The sequence below is a fragment of the Cebus imitator genome, unplaced genomic scaffold, assembly GCF_001604975.1.
Source record: "Cebus imitator isolate Cc_AM_T3 unplaced genomic scaffold, Cebus_imitator-1.0 Scaffold63, whole genome shotgun sequence".
Lineage (NCBI taxonomy): Eukaryota > Metazoa > Chordata > Mammalia > Primates > Cebidae > Cebus > Cebus imitator.
Genome location: NW_016107378.1, coordinates 5,185,916 through 5,204,417, shown reverse-complemented (window position 1 = coordinate 5,204,417; position 18,502 = coordinate 5,185,916). Strand labels below are relative to the sequence as shown.

The 18,502-nt window shown below is 53.0% G+C and overlaps 1 protein-coding gene across 2 annotated transcripts in view; it reads left to right on the top strand.

Annotated features, from left to right (window-relative positions):
* Positions 1-18,502, top strand: part of NKD1 (NKD inhibitor of WNT signaling pathway 1) — an 89,993-nt gene that overhangs the window by 51,925 nt on the left and 19,566 nt on the right. The window contains exon 4 of one of the 2 annotated variants that reach the window (XM_017530140.2): positions 9,917-9,983. In XM_017530140.2, the coding sequence (XP_017385629.1) occupies positions 9,917-9,983 (67 nt within the window). Of the gene's footprint in view, positions 1-9,916; positions 9,984-13,336; positions 13,524-18,502 lie in introns of those variants that run through there. The other variant, XM_037739124.1, reaches the window with a different exon arrangement.

The window sequence follows — 18,502 nt, the reverse complement described above, 5'->3', positions numbered from 1 at the left end:
GTGGTGTGGTGGGGTCAGTGGTATGGTGGGGTGAGTGGTGTGGTGGGGTCAGTGGTGTGGTGGGGTCAGTGGTATGGTGTGTAGTGGTGTGGTATGCAGTGGTGTGGCGGGGTCAGTGGTATGGTAGGATCAGTGGTGTGGTGGGGTGAGTGGTATGGTGGGGTCAGTGGTGTGGTGGGGTGAGTGGTGTGGTGGGGTCAGTGGTATGGTGGGGTCAGTGGTGTGGTGTGCAGTGGTGTGGTGGGGTCGGTAGTGTGGTGTTCAGTGGTGTGGTGGTGTGCAGTGGTGTGGTGGTGTGCAGTGGTGTGGTGTGCAGTGGTGTGGTGGGGTCAGTGGTGTGGTGTGCAGTATCTTAGAGAGGTCAGTCGTGGGTGGGAAGGCTGTGTGTGTGTGTGTGTGTGTGTGTGTGTGTATGTGTGTAGTCAGCAGTGGGTAGGATGGCAGAGACTCTGACAAGCGCTGAGTGCGCTCTGCTCTCTGTAGCCGGCTAGAGGTGGGGCCGCCTGAGGCCTTCTGGGCTGATGGGGTAGTGCTGGCCTGGGTTTTGATCTGCTGTGGCATCCCTGACAAAAACTGGGGCAGAAGAGAGGATGTGATGGGAGAGGCTGAAAGACCAGGGCCGGGAGGGAGAAAGAGGTGACAGCTGTGACTTCGGACATGCTATCTGTGCCAGGCCATGCGCCAAGCACTGTCCACACACTCTCCTTTCCTCTCGCAACTGCCCTGCCAGGTGGGGGCTATTTGCACTTCTGCTGGGGAAACTGAGGCACGATCAGGTAGAAACATTTGTACAAAGCCACACAGTATAAAGCAAAAGAACCAGGGCTCAAACCCAGACCTGATTGACAACTCGAGTGAGTCACTTAACCTCTCTAAGCCTCAGTTTCCTCACTGCCAAAGTGGAGGTCATTGTAGAGCCCAGCTTCCAGGACTGCTGGGAGCGCCTAGTCAGTGATGCCCCAATGTGCTTCATAACACTTGGCAGACGTCACGCACTGACTAAGGCTGGTTATCATCATCACTGAGTGCTTTGTATTCCCGACCTCAGTTATCCCCAGGCCCCGACATGCCCATCAGATCCCAGTTTCCACTGTAGAAATGCCTTTGAACACTGTCTAGTCGGAAAATTGTGGTCAGACGAACAGCAAAGTCTCCCCGTCCCATGCCCTGCCTGGCTCTGCACAATCGGCCCTACATTGGGTCATCTCTTAAGGGTTCTGAAATGCCAGCAGTTTGAGATCAGGGAGCATTCTGGGTGATGTCAAGATTCACTCTTTTCTATTGTTGGTTTTGGACTTTGGGTTGTTTTTGTTTTTGTTTTTGTTTTTCCCATCAGTCATTTTTTCTCCGTGCTCAGAAATCACATTCTGAAGCCATGAGTCTTCGAGCAGGGTGGCTGGGTGGGAAGGTTGATGGCCTCCCCTGGTGCCCACCTTGCCTGGTGTCTCCCCCCTGCCCCCACCCTCTTCCTACTTGTTGGAGCCAGCCTGACCACTGTGGGGGCCAGGGGGTGGGCTCTTTAAATCATGTGGCTCTGAAGGCATGGTTCAGTGGTCAATGCCCTGCCGAGGGGTTGGAACTTCAGGTGGTAAGGGGTGGGCATCTTGTCTTTTAATGATTCTGAATTTGTTCAATATGAATTGTCCTTAAAAACAAAAAAACACACCTAACCTCGGCAACATAGTGAGACTCTGTCTCTGCAAAAAGTTTAAAAAAAGTAGCTGGGCATGGTGGCATACACCGGGAGTCCCAGCTACTCAGGAGAGTCAGTTGAGCCCAGGCCGTTGGAGGCTGCAGCAAGCTGTGATCGTGCTACTGCCAGTCTGGAGGACAGATGGAGACCCCCATCTCAGAACCAAACCACACCAAACCATGCTCCCCAACACCTGTGATTTTATTGATCTTACTGCTTTATGGAAAGTCTAGGTTAAAAAGAGACTGTTCTAATTTAGAGAAGTATTTTAAGTACTCATGGTAGCCAAGTGGGACCTGGCTCTGGAGGAAGGCGTGGCCATGGCATGTGGATACCTGTGGCTTGCTGGGATGACAGCCCAGGAAGTGGCCTTTGCTGGCCCTTCAGTGACCAGCTGGCTGAGGTTCAGTATTGGGCAAACCCATCTCTAGGGATTATGTGCACTCTCTTGGGTCTCAGGCCTGAGGGCCAGGGAAGGGAGTGTGATGGTTTCAGAGTCAGGCCCCAGGTCTGAAGTCCTCTTGCCAGCCCTCTGTCCCACTCCGTGCTGGCTGTCCACCTTCCCTGTGCAAACCCTCCAGCCCAGGAAGCAGGCTCAGGCTGGAGTCCCCAGGACATGGGGAGCTGAAGGGTGGAGCACGCCGATTGCATCTTAGGCAGATAAAAATAGGGAGAAATCTGAGGAATTTTAATTGCTGCTCGACATCTTTGGCATCTTGAAGGCCTGGTCTGTGTGTGCAGCCCTGGGAGCCCGCGTTCGCCCCCACCTCAGCCCCCGCAGCTCTGACTGGAGTCGGCGGGTGAGGCTCCTGCAGGGGCCTGTTCCACTGGCTCCCAAGCTTGCCTGGGAATCCTGGTCTCAGCTTTGAGGAGACTGGATTGCTCCTGGGGGCTAAGGGAGTCAGAGCTTTTAGTTGCAAGTAACGAAAACCCGACCTGAATTGGTGGTTGCAGCAAGGGCTGTTTAGTGGCTTCTGAGACGGTCGCATTGGTGGGAAGGGTGGGTGAGGGTGGGCCTGCCCCAGAGTTCACTAAACAGACGCTTTACTGAGTACCTGCATGGTACTGGGCGCTATTCGGAGGCAAAACAGACCCAGAGTCCTGCCCGCAGGCAGCCTCCTTCTGGAGAAGGCTGGGCCTGAGGCTGGTCCTGGCACTGGCCTCCATGTCTGTGTGAGCTGCCTCCTCAAGCCAGCCATCTCTGAGAAGCTGCCGATGAGATGAGATGCAGCCTAGGCACCAAAGAACTCTTTCCTGTCAGCTCCCAAGAGAGGGGTCCCAGCGGAGGGTTCCAAGTGGCCTGGCTGCGGCCAGGGGACAGGGCTAGGTGGGCAGAGCTAGGAGCCACCACTGGGAGACCTGTGGCTGTGGTGGGCTCGGGGGTCTTCAGGGGAGTGGCTGAGGGCTCTGCCCTATATTTTGCCTCCTTGGAAAGAGATGCCTTTCCTCTTTGGAAGCAGCATGTTGAGGCCTGGGTTCTGATGACCCCAGCAAGGAGGGGTGAGTCTGTTTTCCTCTCCAGGGGAGGAGGATGCCCCCAGCCTCTCCTGTCCCTGGGCCAGGCCTCCAGGACCCTGCCCTGACGGCTGCCTGGCTGCCTGCCATGCCCTCTTTCCATCTCCCCGCCATGCCCTCTTTCCATCTCCCCACCCTTTGATGAAGATTATTTTTGCATCACTGGCTTGCATGTTGGGACGCAGGCACTCTGTGTGTTGGGACGGGCTGGGTAATTTCCTGGCACTTTCAGCCTGCCGAGCTTGTAGGCAGAGTGGGCTCTGGAGGCCCAAGAAAGTCCTGGGGGCCTAGGGATCGGGGAGGGGGAAGCTGTGTGGGCAGAAATAACAGGTCCGCAGGGGAGAGGTACATGTGAGAGACATAGAACTTGAGGCCCAGAAACTGGACAGCCCCAGTTTTCCTCTTGTTTCCTGGGAGTAGCCCTAGAGAAGAGGTCTGCCTATTGATGGGCTGCGGGCTAGAACCCCAGAAGGTCTGTGCTCCGGGGAACTGTGAGCATCACCTTGGCCAGCTCTATTCTAGAGACGAGGGGGCCGAGGCCTGGAGGGGTTGACCTCACTCTGTCACTTTCTCTCCAGGAAACCTTGGACCTCTTCATCTCCCAGCTTTTGTTTTCTCTTGTAAAGTGGGTTATTATCTGTGGTTTTACTAAATTGGGTTTTAATTACCCAAGTAATATACTCACTTGTTAAACATGAGAACACTTCTGATAAGGCTGGGGTTTATGACCCCCCACACCCTCTGCTTCTGTCTGCCGTCCCCTCCCTGCGGGTCACCGTGGCTGTCGTGTTCCGCATGCTCACCGACCCAGGGATGATCTCATGGCACACATGGTTTGGTGCTCTCCTCTGTGGACAGGTAGCAGTCTGCATGTCTCCTGCGGTTGGTCCTTTGCCCGTCCTGGGGTCTGGCCCTCTGCCCGTGGGATCTGCAGGTCTGTCTTGTTCTTTTGGACTCCCTCTCGCGTGGCGTTCCTCTGTGGAGATGCAGCGCACTTGACTTCGAGAGTATCCAGGGTGTTCCTGACTGCAGGTTAATAGGAAGCGCGTTGTCCTAAACATCACTGGATTTGAAAGTGCCTCCTGGACACACATGTGAGTGTCATCCCAGGGTGGACACTGAGGCACAGGCGCACCAGACATTGGGATAAAATGTGAGGATGAAAGGTGAGAATGTTCTCGAGCCTGCATTGGGAAGAGGAGAGAAACTGATGTTAGTGCTGCGAGCTTCGCCTCAGACACCATCCTAGGCATGTTGTCTATGTTTCCCCTTTGACTGCTCTTTGACATCAAAATCCCCATTTTACAGAAGGGGAAAATGGAGGCCAGAGAAGTTAGGTAATGTGTCTGCTGCCACTCGGCTGCCCAGGGTGGGGCTGGGCCCGGAGCCTGGGCGCTCCGACTGCCAGGGTAGTCTGGACGCTGGGGAGTGGAGCATCCCGGTCCTGCCTCTGAAGACGGGACAAGAGGAAGGCAAGAGCTTGCTCTCAGTGAGGCCTCCAGAAGGTCTGGCCGGGCTGCCGCCTCAGTGTGCTGGGAAGAGAGAACTCGCCAGGAATTTCCTGGGGCAGCTCCAGGGTAGGCTGCTTGGATCTAAGGGTTACAGGGTGGCCTGGGCCCTGTCCGCCTCCTCTTTCCCTGGCATGTCCCAGCCCTGTGCATTCTTGGAATCTGTGAGTTGTGCCGTGTTCTGTGGGCACCGGGAGTTTGCTTTGAAACCCATGGCACCAACATCTGTTAGCTCTTAGAGAACAGAAAGATTGACAAAGCACTGCTGGGGCAGGCGGTGGGGGAAGATCGTACATTCAGGAGTAGGAAGTCTCAAAGATAGAGGAAAAACCCTAACCAAACTCCGGCTCGCTCCACAAGGCTGCTTTGATGTGGTTTTCCCATCCCCGGAGGCCTTATAAGGTATCGTGCCTGAATCTGGGCTCTGGGATGGTGCTGGCCTTTCTTCTGGGTCCCAGTGTAGGGCAGAGGAGGGGCTCCCAGGGCCAGCCGATGGGGCACCACTGGGACTTCAGAAGGTGGCACATCTGAGTGATGTAGCCTGAGAGGCCACCAAGCCGGGCCACTGGGCAGGAGCAGCCCGGCTCCAGGTCAGGTGGAGCAGGGGCTCTGGAGACCCAGGAAGGCCTTTGATCAGCATTTGCAGCAGAGGCTGAGGCCTACTGTCCTGGAGGCCAGAGGGGAGGGGCCCAGGACCACGGGCAGAGTGACAGCTAAGTAGACCAAAGAAGCAGAGCAGCGTGGCCGCTATAGCCAAGCCCCATGTGGGGGTTTCCCAGGTGCAGTGGCGAAGGGTGTGGGCTTTGGCACTTACTAGCTGTGTGACCTTTGACAAGTCACTTAACCTCTCTGTGCCTCAGTTGTCTCATCTGTAAAGTGGGGCAATCAAGGCAGTCCTCTGGAATACCTGAAAGGATTGCCATGAAGGTGAAATGCAGCACTCTGAAAGCAGTGTGCTGGGCAGGATGGGGCATGTTTCCAGGTGTCTGTGAGGGCACCTGGGGTCTGGCAAGTCACTTGGCTTGTCCCAGCAGTGTTCTGGTCACCATATGATAACAACAGCAGGAGTAATAAACAGTAACTGCTGACCTGACAGACCTCACTCACGCTATCGGCTGCTCTGCTAAGCACTTCGCATGCAATGACTTCCTCACTCCTCACGACCCCCTTCAGATATCCTGAGTGCTGTCGCCCCTGTCTACGAATGGGGAGACTGAGGTGCACTAGAGATAAAGTTCCTTTCCCCAGGTGACACAGCGTGTGTAAGGCAGAGCTGGGATTCAAACCAAGGTCTGAGCCCCTCCAGTTCCATGCCCTCTGCACGGGGGCTCCCAGTGGGGCCGTCGAAGGTCTGAGTGTGTCTCCCGGCAATACCTACCTTCCCACAGGATGGTGCTGAGGGCCTGGCCCTGGCCCTGACTTGTGGGGTTGCCAGCCAGGGCTCAGCTTGAGGCAGGGCCAAGTCCCCAAGCTATGGGGAGGAACAGGGGAGCTTTGAGTTCTGCTAGACAGACAGGAGCCGTTGACCACTCACCCACTGGAGCTACCGGCTGGGCTGTTTTCCTTGCTCTCCTTTGTGACCTTGGTCCCTGGTAGGTGCCAGGACTCCCGGCCACTGCTGCCCCCATGCCTAGAGGAGCCCTGATTGCATGGTGGGAGCCCAGGCAGAGGCACCTGAAGGAGCTGGCTCGGGTCCCTGCTCCGCCCCTTGCTGGCAGGTGCTCCAGAGTGGGTCACGGCCTCTTGGAGCCTCCTAGCACTTAAACACAGGGCTGTGGGGAGGCTGTTCTCCAGAGCCTCCTGTGAGGATCCCATTGGTCAGTACCTTGTACACTGTGAGCGCTTGGTAGGTGACAGGTTACTGTCATCAGCATGGTTTCCTGTCTCATACAGTCCTTCAGGGTTGAAGACACTTTCTTTGTGGAAAGTAACGGTAACAATTATACCTCTCACTTTACAATTTGCAGATCATTTTAATGAGCATCTATTTCTTGAGAGATGGAAAGAACAGGGCTGTTGTGACGATTCAGGGTGGTAAGAAATACACGCATACACAGTCGGCCTTCCATAGCTGTGGGCTCCGTATCTGTGGACTCCGCCAACCATAGATAGAAAATATTTGGAAGTGGATCACGAGGTCAAGAGATCGAGACCATCCTGGCCAACATGGTGAAACCCCGTCTCTACTAAAAAAAATACAAAAATCAGCTGGGCGTGTTAGCGCTCACCTGTAGTCCCAGCTACTCAGGGGGCTGAGGCAGGAGAATTGCTTGAACCTGGGAGGTGGAGGTTGCAGTGAGCCAAGATTGTGCCACTGCACTCCAGCCTGGTGCCTAGTGACAGGGCAAGACTCTGTCTCAAAAAAAAAAAAAAAGAAAATATTTGGAAACAAAAAAGGATCTGTAATGAACACATATAGACTTTCTCGTCCTTATTCCCTAAGCAATACAGTGTGACAACCATTTCCATAGCATTTACACTCTGTCAGTTACTGTAAGTAATCTGGCGGTGATTTAAGGTATATGTAGGATATCTGTAGGTTCTATGCAAATACTACATCATTTAGATAGGGAACTTGAGCATGCACAGATTTTGATAGACTCGGGGAGTTTTGGAAGCACTCGCCCACAGGTACTGAGGAGTGACTGTATACATAAAGTGCCTAGCATGGGGCCTGACACATGGAGAATGCACAGTCAGTGTCAGATGTTTGATTATTATTGTGGTTGAGGACTGTGCCCCTTTTACAGATAAGTAGACTAAAGTCCAAAGGTGAGGCAGGTGGTACAGCCAGGATGTGATCCTGTGTTTGGCTCAACATCCCACATGGCTTTTGGACTAGAGGCTCCAAGATCGAGGAGCATGCGGCTGAACGCTGCAGACCCTGGGCCATGTGGCTCAGCGGGGGAAATAGTTTTTTTTTTTTTTTTTTTTTTTTTTGTGGGGTTTTGTTCTTTTTTTTTTTTTTTTTTTTTTTTGAGATGGAGTCTTGCACTGTTGCCTGGGCTGGAGTGAGTGGTGTGATCTCGGCTCACTGCAACCTCCATCTCCCAGGTTCAAGCGATTCTCCTGCCTCAGCCTCCCAAGTAGCTGGAATTATAGGCACCCGCCACCGTACCTGGCTAATTTTTTGTAGTTTTAGTAGAGAAGGGGTTTCACTATGTTGGCCAGGCTGGTCTGGAACACCTGACCTCATGATCCACCCGCCTGGGCGTCCCAAAGTGCTGGGATTACAGGTGCCCGGCCGGGAAGATGAGCTTTTACCAAGTTGAGCATGGGGACAGCACAGTGCGTCTGTGGACCATGGCTCCGGGGATCTTTCCAGTGTTCCCCAGCGCAGGGTACTGTTGAGTGATGAGAGGCTTACCCCAGAACTTGCCAGAACTCTGCTTTCTGAGTGTGCCAGAGAGCTTGGTCCTCTGAGCAGGGAGTGCTGAAGCTGTCATCGGTGATGACTGCGGTGCCCCGAGCACACGTGGTCATCGTTATAGGGTCCCACATGGCTGCCTTGTTGGTGGCGAAGTCTGGAGTCTTTAAAAACTCTTCCAAGCGTGCCAATAAAAAGACATGAGTACACAGACGTCTCACTGATGCTGTCACCTGGCTGTGGTGCGGTCAGGGTGGCAGGCACGGACCCACCCCCCCCCGCCACCGCAGAAGACCTCAGTGTGAAGAGGTGTGCGGATTCTCTTGAAATTCTCTTGAAGGCTGTCGCCTGTTCCCTCGAGGTAGCGCTGCCTGCCAGCCTTTCGGAGGTGGCGGCACCCGTCTTTCTCCGGCATGAAAGATGGGCTTTAATTGGCTGCTGGGGCGTCCCAGCCATCTAATGATGCCACCTGTGTGCATCCCTTTCCTGTCATCATCTCCCAGCTCCCTGTCAACTCAGGCTCTGTTAACACAAACAGCCAGTTTACAAGCCCAGGAAATGTTCGATGATTATAATAATTGGCGGAGGAGGAGAGGGAAGCCCTCCTGACTCGAGGAATAAAGTAGCTTGGTTTTGAAGTAAATGGGACACCGGAGTCTGAATGGCCACATTTTAACAGCCTTTAAGAAAGAGTGTGTAATGCCCTAGAAAGATCTGAAAGAAGAAAGAGAACAGCCACAAAATGTTAGCTGTTTGTCTTTTAAACAAAAAAACAAAAAAAGCAAGAGGCTTACCTCCAGCTGTGTCCAGTTGATGAGATCAGCAATACAAAGCCTTGTTTTCCTTTTGTTCATCAAGATGAGGACTGGTTTTTCTTTTAAGCATCATCTGAGGTGTAGAATTTTTTTTTCCCCCTCAAGGAGAGGGTTTTTTTTTCCCCTCTCTTTTATTTTCACAAAGAGAAGTTGGTGACAGCTGCTGAGTTTGGGCTTTTTTATTGCTTGTCATTTTGTGGTTTGAGAAGCGCTGCCACAGCATCACCGTCCCCCCAAACCCTTGTCAGTCCTCCCATAACAGGAGTATTTCCCAAAGTGGGTTTCTTGGGACACGAATCTCATGTGATGCTTCTGAAAAACAAAGCTCCATGGTCTAAGTAAGTCTGGAGAATGCAAAATATGTCAGCACTTGGAGATTCATGGTGTTTAGAAGTAAAAGTAAAGGCCCTGATAAGTCCTGCAGTAAGGGATCTTGTTTAACTTTGTTTAAAAGAATCTTCTTTGATCATGGAATGCTTCTGGCAGAATACCAATAAATACAGAAGACGGTTTGACAAGATATGGTCTAGCTTCTTCCATATTTGGAGTTAGCCTGCTGGGGTGGATCAGACAGATGGGACCTTTGTTGACATCCTAGAAATTTCCCAGCCTGTGGACCTGTAACACTCTCCTTGCTAACCTGACACCACCTGGTCAGGTTGGTTGGGATGGGGTCCCAGATATCTTTAACTCACTGGGGGAAAACAGGCAGGGTGCGTGCAAAGATCATACTGGTTTCCAGAAGGCATGTGGGTTGGTGAGATATGGGAGGCATGATGGAGGACCAGGGGAAGCCATAGTTTGTGGGGACCTGAATGTTGTGCTGACGCATGTGTGTTTATGTTAAGGGCAGAAGGGACTCACCTTGGTGCTTAACTTTTCAGGTGTGATAGGATCTGCTTCAGTTGACCTGAATTCCCATCAGAAGAATCAGCCCAGGGTCCTCATAGTGACACTTTTAACGTCCCAGCCCTGGACACCCCCAACTCCTGTTCAATGCCTCTGCTTTGTCTTCTAGGAGCTCGTGGGTGACGTGTTGAGAGACACGCTCAGTGAGGAGGAGGAGGACGACTTCCGGCTGGAAGGTACTTGGAGTCCACTGCTCTTCCCAGCAGCAGTGAGCGAGGGAAGCGGGTGTCCAGCTGGCTGTGAGCCCTGCGTACTCCAGAAAATCTGCAGACAGCGGGCACAACAGGGACCTCATGACTCTGGGTGGGGGTGGGCTGGAGGGTGGGATGGAGGAGAGGAGGAAGAGACAGGTGTGGCACTTCATAGGTTCAAGCCCAGGTGGGGACCCGGTCACTTATGTCCATGTCATGGCCCAACACCGGATTAGCTGGGGGACCTTGGACAGGTTGTTGAAACGCTACTGCTCCTCTGGGGGTAATGAGAATAGCTGGTCAGCATGGTGTGTGACGTGTGATCGGGCGGTGCTGGGCATGGAGAAAGCCTTATGCACAATACCTGTTCCATTCCTCCACCCTGTCCCTCCCTCGGTGCATGTGTGCACACACATAGACACACACACACACACACACACACACACACACACACACACACACACACAGTCAGCCTCACCTCTCTCCTGTGTCGTCCTCACTCCTTCCTTTCTTGAGATGGGGTCTTTCTCTATCACCCAGGCTGGGGTACAGTAGGTAATCATAGCTCGCTGCAGCCTTGACCTCCTGGGCTCAAGTGATCCTCCCACCTCAGCCTCTCAAGTAGCTAAGGCTACATTTGCATGCCACGATGCCAAACTAATTTTTTAATTTTTCTGTAAAGACAGGGTCTCACTATATTGCCCAGACTGATTTTGAACCCCTGGCCTCAAGCGACCCTCCCACCTTGGCCTCCCAAAGTGCTGGGGTTATAGGCGTGAGCCACCGCGCCTAGCCACTCCTTTCTTTCTTCACAGTGAAGTGCCGTGTTGTAGAGAGATTCAGGATGCTCAAGTAGAGGGTTTGCTGGCTGCCGGTGTGCTGCTTTGACTTTGGGCAGGCCATCCCACCTTTCTGAGCCTCAGTGTCCACATCTATAGCATGGGAACGAAGGCAAGCCTTTTCCCTGCTTGGCTCCCCGAGTTGGTGCCAGGAACAAATGACAGCGTGAAGCAGAGTGTTTGCTCAATGGGAGAGCTTTCCATTTGAAATTCAGAAACAGGGAAAGAAAACACCAAATGGGGGACTGCCTTACAAGAGTAGGGAAGGATCTCTCTGCTGAGACCAGGACAGACAGCTGGCTGGAGAGCTGGGGGCCAGGGTGCAAGGATCAACGAAGGGGGATCCAGGCCTGCGGGAGTCCGAAGGGCCTCAAGAGGAGAGCAGACAGTTCTGGGAAGTTCTCAAGGGGAGCCTGGGCCAGACCTGAGGACCACGGCCGCATCTGGCCTGAGAGCTGTTATAAATATAGAATCTCAGCTCCAGCCAGGCCTGCTGAATCTGATCTGCATTTTAATAAGCTCCGCAGGTGACTTGCATGCACACTGCACTCGGAGAAGCACTGTTTGAAGATACTCATTCCGTTGCCTGTAAGTTGAAGGCAGGTTGGAGAGCCAGGTATCTAGCAAACTTTGCTCAAATACGAGCAGGCCCCAGATCAAGGGGGAGGAGTCCCATAAACAGAAAGCTTTGTAAGTGCATACAGTCTGATATCTTTTATGTAAAAAAAAAAGGTACCAGATAATCCTCAGGAGTTTCTTGGGGCACCATATGTGCATCTGACTGTGTGGATAGAGGCCCAGATAGATGATAACCATAGCTCTTTCCAAACATGGGAGGAGACTGCGGTCTATGCTATCTGTATTTCATGGTTTAACTTTTATAAGAACGTAGTTGGGCATGGTGGCTCATGCCTATAATCTCAGCACTTTGGCAGGCGGGGGCTGGAGGATCACTTGAGCTCACCAGTTTGAGACCAGCCTGGGCAACATAGTGAGACCCTGTCTCTACTATCAATAATTCTAAAATTATATATTTTTAAAAATCACATAATCAGGTATTCCTTGTGAAATTAAAAACGAATGTCAGTATTTAAAGGTGAAAACCGTAAACAAAGCAGCAGAAGCGAAGCTGCTCTGGTTTGAGCTGAGTGGGCACCTGGACCTGTCCGTGTGGTCCCCTAAGAGCCCGTGAGGGACCCTAGGACCAGTGACCATCTGTAGGCCTCTAGCACCCTTGGTCCTGTGGTCCAAGGCTGCCCACCCCAGGGTGAGGGGTACGGCATGGATGGCAGGCCACCACATGGCTAGGTCTGGCGAGAGCAGGTGCTGAGTTCTGGCCATAGAAAACCAGCTGCCTGCTCCGGACCTGGGGCTGGGGGATCCCTCTGTGCTACTGGCAAAGGGAGAACAAGCCGAGTCCTGAATCTCTTCTTTGTCTTCCTGTTGGCCAAGTTCATTGCCTTTTGGCGGGCTGGAGAGCTGTTTAAGAGAGAAAAAAGGCCATCTGAGGCGTGAAGATAAAAAGAAGTCTTTTAGCCATCCCAGGAGAGGATGGCTTTAGCTCCCGCGTTGTTATGTAAAGCCGGCCCTAATCCAGCGTCTTAACCGCCTTAACTGGCCAGCTGGGAGCGGGAGGGATGGGAGATTAAGGCTGGGCTTGGTGCGAGGGCCAGGGCTGCAGAGCTCCTTTTGAACTGGGGAAAGAACAAAGTAAACATCAAAAGTCCCAAGCTCTGAGAGCTGGCTGGGCGTGGCAGGGCTGGTGAGGTGAGGCTTTCATGGGGAGAAGGGGAGAGGGACCCCTCCTCAGCTGACCCAGCTGGGGTCTGAGGACTGGGGAGGGGCGACCCCAGGCTCACCTCCAACGCACACAGATGGGCATGGTGCCAGGTAGTGGCAGCCTGTGGCTTGGAGTGGGTGCCAGGCCGCGTTCCCCTGCATGGCCTCCGGGAGTCACTGTGTCCGAGGGTGCTGCAGCTACTGCCTCGCCCCCCTCTTCTCTCCCACTCTCCAGGTCCGCTCTGCCTCTCACCTGGTGAACACTGCCCTGCCCAGCTTCTTGGCCGTCTCTGTGTCACCTCCGGGCCTTTGCCCGCTGCCTTTCCTCATTCTCAAGTGCCTAGTTCCTATCTCGCTGCTTCCCAGCATCTTCTCTAGGAAGCCCGCTCTGCAGGGCACAGTCCAGCCTGCTGGCCCTGCCTGCTAAAGGAGATGCTCCAAGCCACTGAAGTCAGGCAGCCCCTCCTCCTCAGGACCAGACCCGGCCCTCCCGGCTTCCAGGTCAGGCCTGGCTTTGGCCCTGCCGCCTCCTCCCCAGGTGGTCCCTGCTTCCCCAGTCCAAGGGAAATGTGCCTGGAGTTGCTGGTTCTGCCTAGCAGGGCAGCAGTGCTGGGACTGAGGCCTGGCGGGCGCTGAGCAGCCCTCTGGGAGCTCAGGAGCTGTTCAGCTCCGCGCGGCCCCCAACGTTGCCTTCCTCATCTGTCCTCCCTTCACTCTGACTTTCTGTGAATTTGCAACTCAGACCCTGTTCCAGCCTGGCTTCCCCACACTCACTCTGTGACCTTGGGCAAGTCACTTCTCTGCGCTTCAGCTTCGTTACTGGGTTCCTCATAGCACTTCTTCATCAGGGTTATCGTGAAGACAGCGAGGTGATGGATGTGGGCCCCGAGGACGGCCCTGGGACACAGTAAGTGCCAGCACACTTGAGCTGCCATTATGCTTGTTTCCTGGGTTCAGTTTTCTTGAAGAGGGGCCAGCCTGCATTATAATCATTTACCTAGCCCAGATCAAAGAAGGCCTCTTGGCAAAGCTTCTTTAATCCTATTAGAATCTCTAAAGGCTCCTCGTACTCCCAGTGCTTGGAGTAGGGTCTGGCATGCTGTATGTGCTCAATAAATAAACACTCACTGAAGAAGGAACGTCAACACCCTTCAGTCACTGAACGCAGGTGACGCCTCCCTCTGGCCTCAGGCAGGTCCTATGTACCTGTGTTGGGGCCTGGGTCAGTCCGTCCAGGCTCCCAGGGGTGAGATGTTGGGCAAAGAGACTTGGGAGGCCTGTAGTCCCTTTCATCTGTGGTTGGAAAACTGAAGCCCAGAGAGGGAAAGTGACCTGTCCAAGGTCACACAGCAGACTGAGAACAGAATCTGGCCCCTCACTCCTCATCATTCAGTATGTGCTGGGCATTTGCTACAGCCAGGGACTCTGCTGGGCTCTGGGTTCACAGGCACGAGCAAGTAGCAAGTAGGCAGACCCAGCTGTCACGACATTCACAGGAGGGAGGCAGGGATGAATACATAAACCCTCGAAGGAGCATGGAGGTTCCTGGTAGTGGTGCTCTGCTAAGAGGTAAAAGCCCAAGGAGAGGTACAGTGAGGAGGCTTTTCTGAGAAGACAATGTTTCATCTGGGATGCAGGTGCCAGGAAGGAGCCAGCCATGGGAGAATGTAGGGGGAGAGCAGCTAGGAGGCGTGAGCGGATCCCCAGGGTGGAGGGAACTTGGTGTTTGGGGAAGAACAGAAAGGAGGCCGATGTGGCATCGGAAATGAGAGTGGGGCAGTGGGCAAGCATGGGGCCACGCACCTAGGTTGGAGAGGGTTGGGTGGGGGACTGCTGGATTCTGACTTCTGTTTTAGGAAGTGAATTCTGGCTTCTGGAAGGGACGGCCCATGGGCAGGGAGGAAGGGGGCAGTGAAACCAGGAGGCGATTGCAGGGGTCAGGTAAGAGGAGACGGCCCTGGCCTAGCCTGGGAGCTTGGGGCTGGGAGAGGTCTGTGGGGCGGGGGCTGGGACTGGTGAGAAGTGGGTGGAGGGAACAACAGAGGTCAGGGATGCATCTTAGACCTTTGGCTTCAGGAACTAAGGATTTGGTGGTGCTGCTTCTGTGCTGGAGGTTTTGGTGGGTGATCATCAAGCCTCCCGTTTTTGGACCTGTTGGGTTCAAGATGCCCATTTAATATCCAAGGAGAGGTGCTGAGGAGGCCGTGGGATAGCTGTTGATTGGAGCATGGGGTTCAGAGAGCAGTTGGGTGAGAAATGGAGAGAGCGAGTCAAGACTTCTCAGAAGTAGCCAGGGCGTTGCCCGGGCAGGGCGCCTTGATACACAGGGCAGGCAATGGCTTCCTAGGAAGGTTGGGAGGAAGGGGTATTCAGGGGAGAGCAGTGGGCACCCCCACATGGAGGGGCAGGTGCCCATGTCCCACTGGCTCCTCTTCCTCAGTTCAGAGCCCATCCTGTCGGGGGTGTCAGCGGCCCTGACTCTCCACTCCCCTGCAGTCCCCCCAGAAGCTGAGCTGCAGCGGGGACAGAGAACAAGCGCACTTTGTTACCTTGGCAGTTTCTCTCAAGTCTGCTCCTCATAAAAGCTCAGCTGGAACAGTGGAAATTCTGACTTGTGTCAGATACCGGAGAGGCTTTCATAGTTTCAAGTAGCTCGGGGTTAGATTGTAAAAGATGAATTTCATCACATGTTTTAACTTGGGTGGGGACGGTGGGGAGAGTGGAAGGGACGTGATATTTTTAGCCCACTGAAGGCTTTTCCCCCCCTTTCCCCCTCTCTCTCTCTCCTGGGCCTTCCCCCTCCCTCCCTGAACAGATGTTTTGTCTCAATCCTGTTCAGATCTCAGAGCGAGTGGCCACCAGCCTTATGCTCTGATGAGAAAAAAAGGCCAGAATGTTATTTGTTGGGAAGGATTTCCTCCCCCACTGCTGTTTTCTTCTTTTTGTTTCCCCTCAGTTACAACTGGTCCATAAGCAAAATCTAGTGGCAGTAAAATGCAGCTGGGAGGCATGTTGGTAGAGAGGAAGGGCCTGGGGCATTTCTGGTCTCAGGAAGGGGCAGACACCCACTGGTGAAAAAGCTGGAAACCACCCTAGAGGGCACTGCCCTGGGTGAGTGAATTACTGCCATGGTGCTGGGTGCTGGTGGTTTTTCCTAAACAGCAGGATCTCAGAGAGATGGATTCATTAAGTCAGGTTTCTTTCGGTCCTTTTGGAAACTCACTTAAACTTTCGAGTTTAATGAAAACTTTTGAGGCTCATGAAATTGAAAAATCCTAGGGTAGATCTTGCCTAAAAAGGCCTGGTTGGATTCTGGAGCTGAAACCATGTCATGGCCACTTGCGTGTGCACGCACACACACTCACAGAGACACATGCACACACACTCATACACACACGTGCACACACGCTCACACACACACACATACATGCATGTGTCTGTCTCGCTGCCCCTCTCTGTCCCTCTCCATCATCTCTCCCTCTGTCCCCTAGTAGCTTCTCCCCCACAGGTGGCAAGGGTGGCAGTGCCCAGCTCTGGGCACTCCCATCCTCTGAGCTCGGCCCTCTCAGGTGGAAGGAAGTTCCCAAGTCACAGTGGTTCTTGCCCATGTCAGGCTCTCACTTTACTGGTCACGTGACCAGGGTAGATCTATGTTTGTGGGACCTGAGGCTTTCAGGGGCTAAACCAAAGTAAATATCTCACCAACTCAGTCTCTTCTTAGTTCAGGTCCAGACATGCCTGTATTTCCCCACTATTGCCTGACACAGCGACAGGACATCAGAATGGATAGAGACGACAATCTTAATGGATTGAGGATGAAATGCCTAATTTAGAAAATGTTCCAAATACAAACACATACGACCACATGAACACCTTGCAAAGACCCGTTCTGACTTGGAAAGGACCTCCGTAGGTGAGAGGGCCCACAAGCTTAGCTCCATTAGCTTCTCCATGAACTCTCCGTTCATACTGACCTAGGACCTGCCAGACGGCCTTCAGGATGAAACAGGTCGGGTCAGGTGGAGATACTGAGTGCAACGTGACCCTGGGGTGGGATCAGTCTCCATAAACTGCATAGGCTGAGGGGGGGTGAGTGGCTCTGCGGAGGAAAGCCAGATGCTGTTATCCAAAGAGGGAGGAGGGTCGCTGAACAGGCAGGAACAGGTGTCAGCTACTGTGGTCTGAACAGAGTGGAGAGGCCAGCGGTTGAAGAGTTGGGAAACCGGGATTTCGTTCTCTTTGTTCCACAACTTCTGGGTTCCAGTCCTGATTCTGCTGCTTGACCATTGTTTCATTTTGATGATGTCGCTGATGATGTAGCACCTTTAGTGTGATAGACACTGCATTTTATATCTCTATCTATATCATCTATATCTCAGGGTATGTATATGGGACTGATGGAAGATTCAGATGATTAAATGAGTGGTATAATAATGGTGTAATAAGCCTGGCTGAGCAGGGAAGCCTCAGCTAGCCCTGAGGGCGTGAGAGCTTGCTGCTCAGAGGAAGGGAGGCTTAAACTGAAGACCTGCAGGATGAGCGGGAATTGCAGAGCTGGAAAGAGTGTTCTTGGCAGGGATAACAGCATGAGAGCACGGCAGGCTCAGAAAAGGGCAGCAGTTCCACAGCGAGATGGGGCTGAGAGGCGGCGGCAGCCAGGTCGTGAAAGCCTTTGGATCCCTCCTTAGGGGAAACGGGGCCACTGGAGGGTTTAAGTAGGGGAATGGCGTAATCAGTTTTGCTTTTGAAGCTTAGTTTCCTCTTTTGTACAATGCCAACAGTAGCACAACCTGCACAGTGTTAGAGGACGTAATGGAGTAGCGTGTGGTACTACTAACTTCACCAGCCTCTCTGTACGTTCCGCCAAAGTGTGTGGCTGTGTTTACAAACAGATGTGGCATCGCTAGGACCCTCATTCCCTAAGGAGAGCCTCATACAGATACTGCAAGAAACCATTTGGCCTGGAATGCACACATGATATCTTTTTCTTTTTACTGGCAGCAGATTTACCCACCTAATTATATTTGGCAGAGGCTAATATTAAAATTCATCTGCATTCCCTTGAACAGCTGCTGTCAGAAGGTTGCGGACTCAAACATCTTGGCAAGCAATGCTGAGACTAAAATATTTGCAGCAGATAATCTGTACGTGGACAATTGAGAAAGGACCGTGGATATGTCAGGACGAGCCTCCAGACTCCAGCAAGGAAGCTCTGGCTTGTGTTAAATCTTATGTTGTATTCACTGAGAACTTGCCAGGTAACTAGGCTAAGAGAGGGGTCTGCCATGCATTTGAAGCGTTAGTAATTTCTGGTGTTCAGTGGGGCCGATTTAGTTGTAATTGTGTTTCAGAATTGTCTCTTCTTTCCAAGTTTCATATACACCAGGCCTTTCTGGATTGTGTTAAGAGAAGCTGGCATTTGCTAGTATTGTCCCAGGTTTGGATTCTCACCTAAATGTCAACTCCCCACTTCCCCAGGGCACTTCCCAGTCTCCATCAAGGCAGAAGGTATGGCATATTCATGATATAGGCACGCTTCCTGTGCCCACCCATAGAATGTGCTGCGTTTCAGCGGGCCTGGTGGAATCTCTGCTCTTTGCACGTATGGGAAGTGCTAGGCATCGGGCACCCTGGGAGCAGAAGCCTAGAGGGCCCCAGAGCTCATGAAACTTGCTTTCTGGCTGTGCAGAGGTGGAGGCTCCTGTGAAGCAATCAGAAGGTCCCAGATAGGACTGTACAGAATAAAGTGCTAGACTGGGCAGCAGGAGACAGCACCTTGCCAGCTCTGGATGCATTCGGGCAAATTAGAAAAAAGTGGCCTCTCCTGAAGACACATTTCTGCCCTCGGTCCAAAGGATGTCACAAGCAACACACATATCTAGAGTG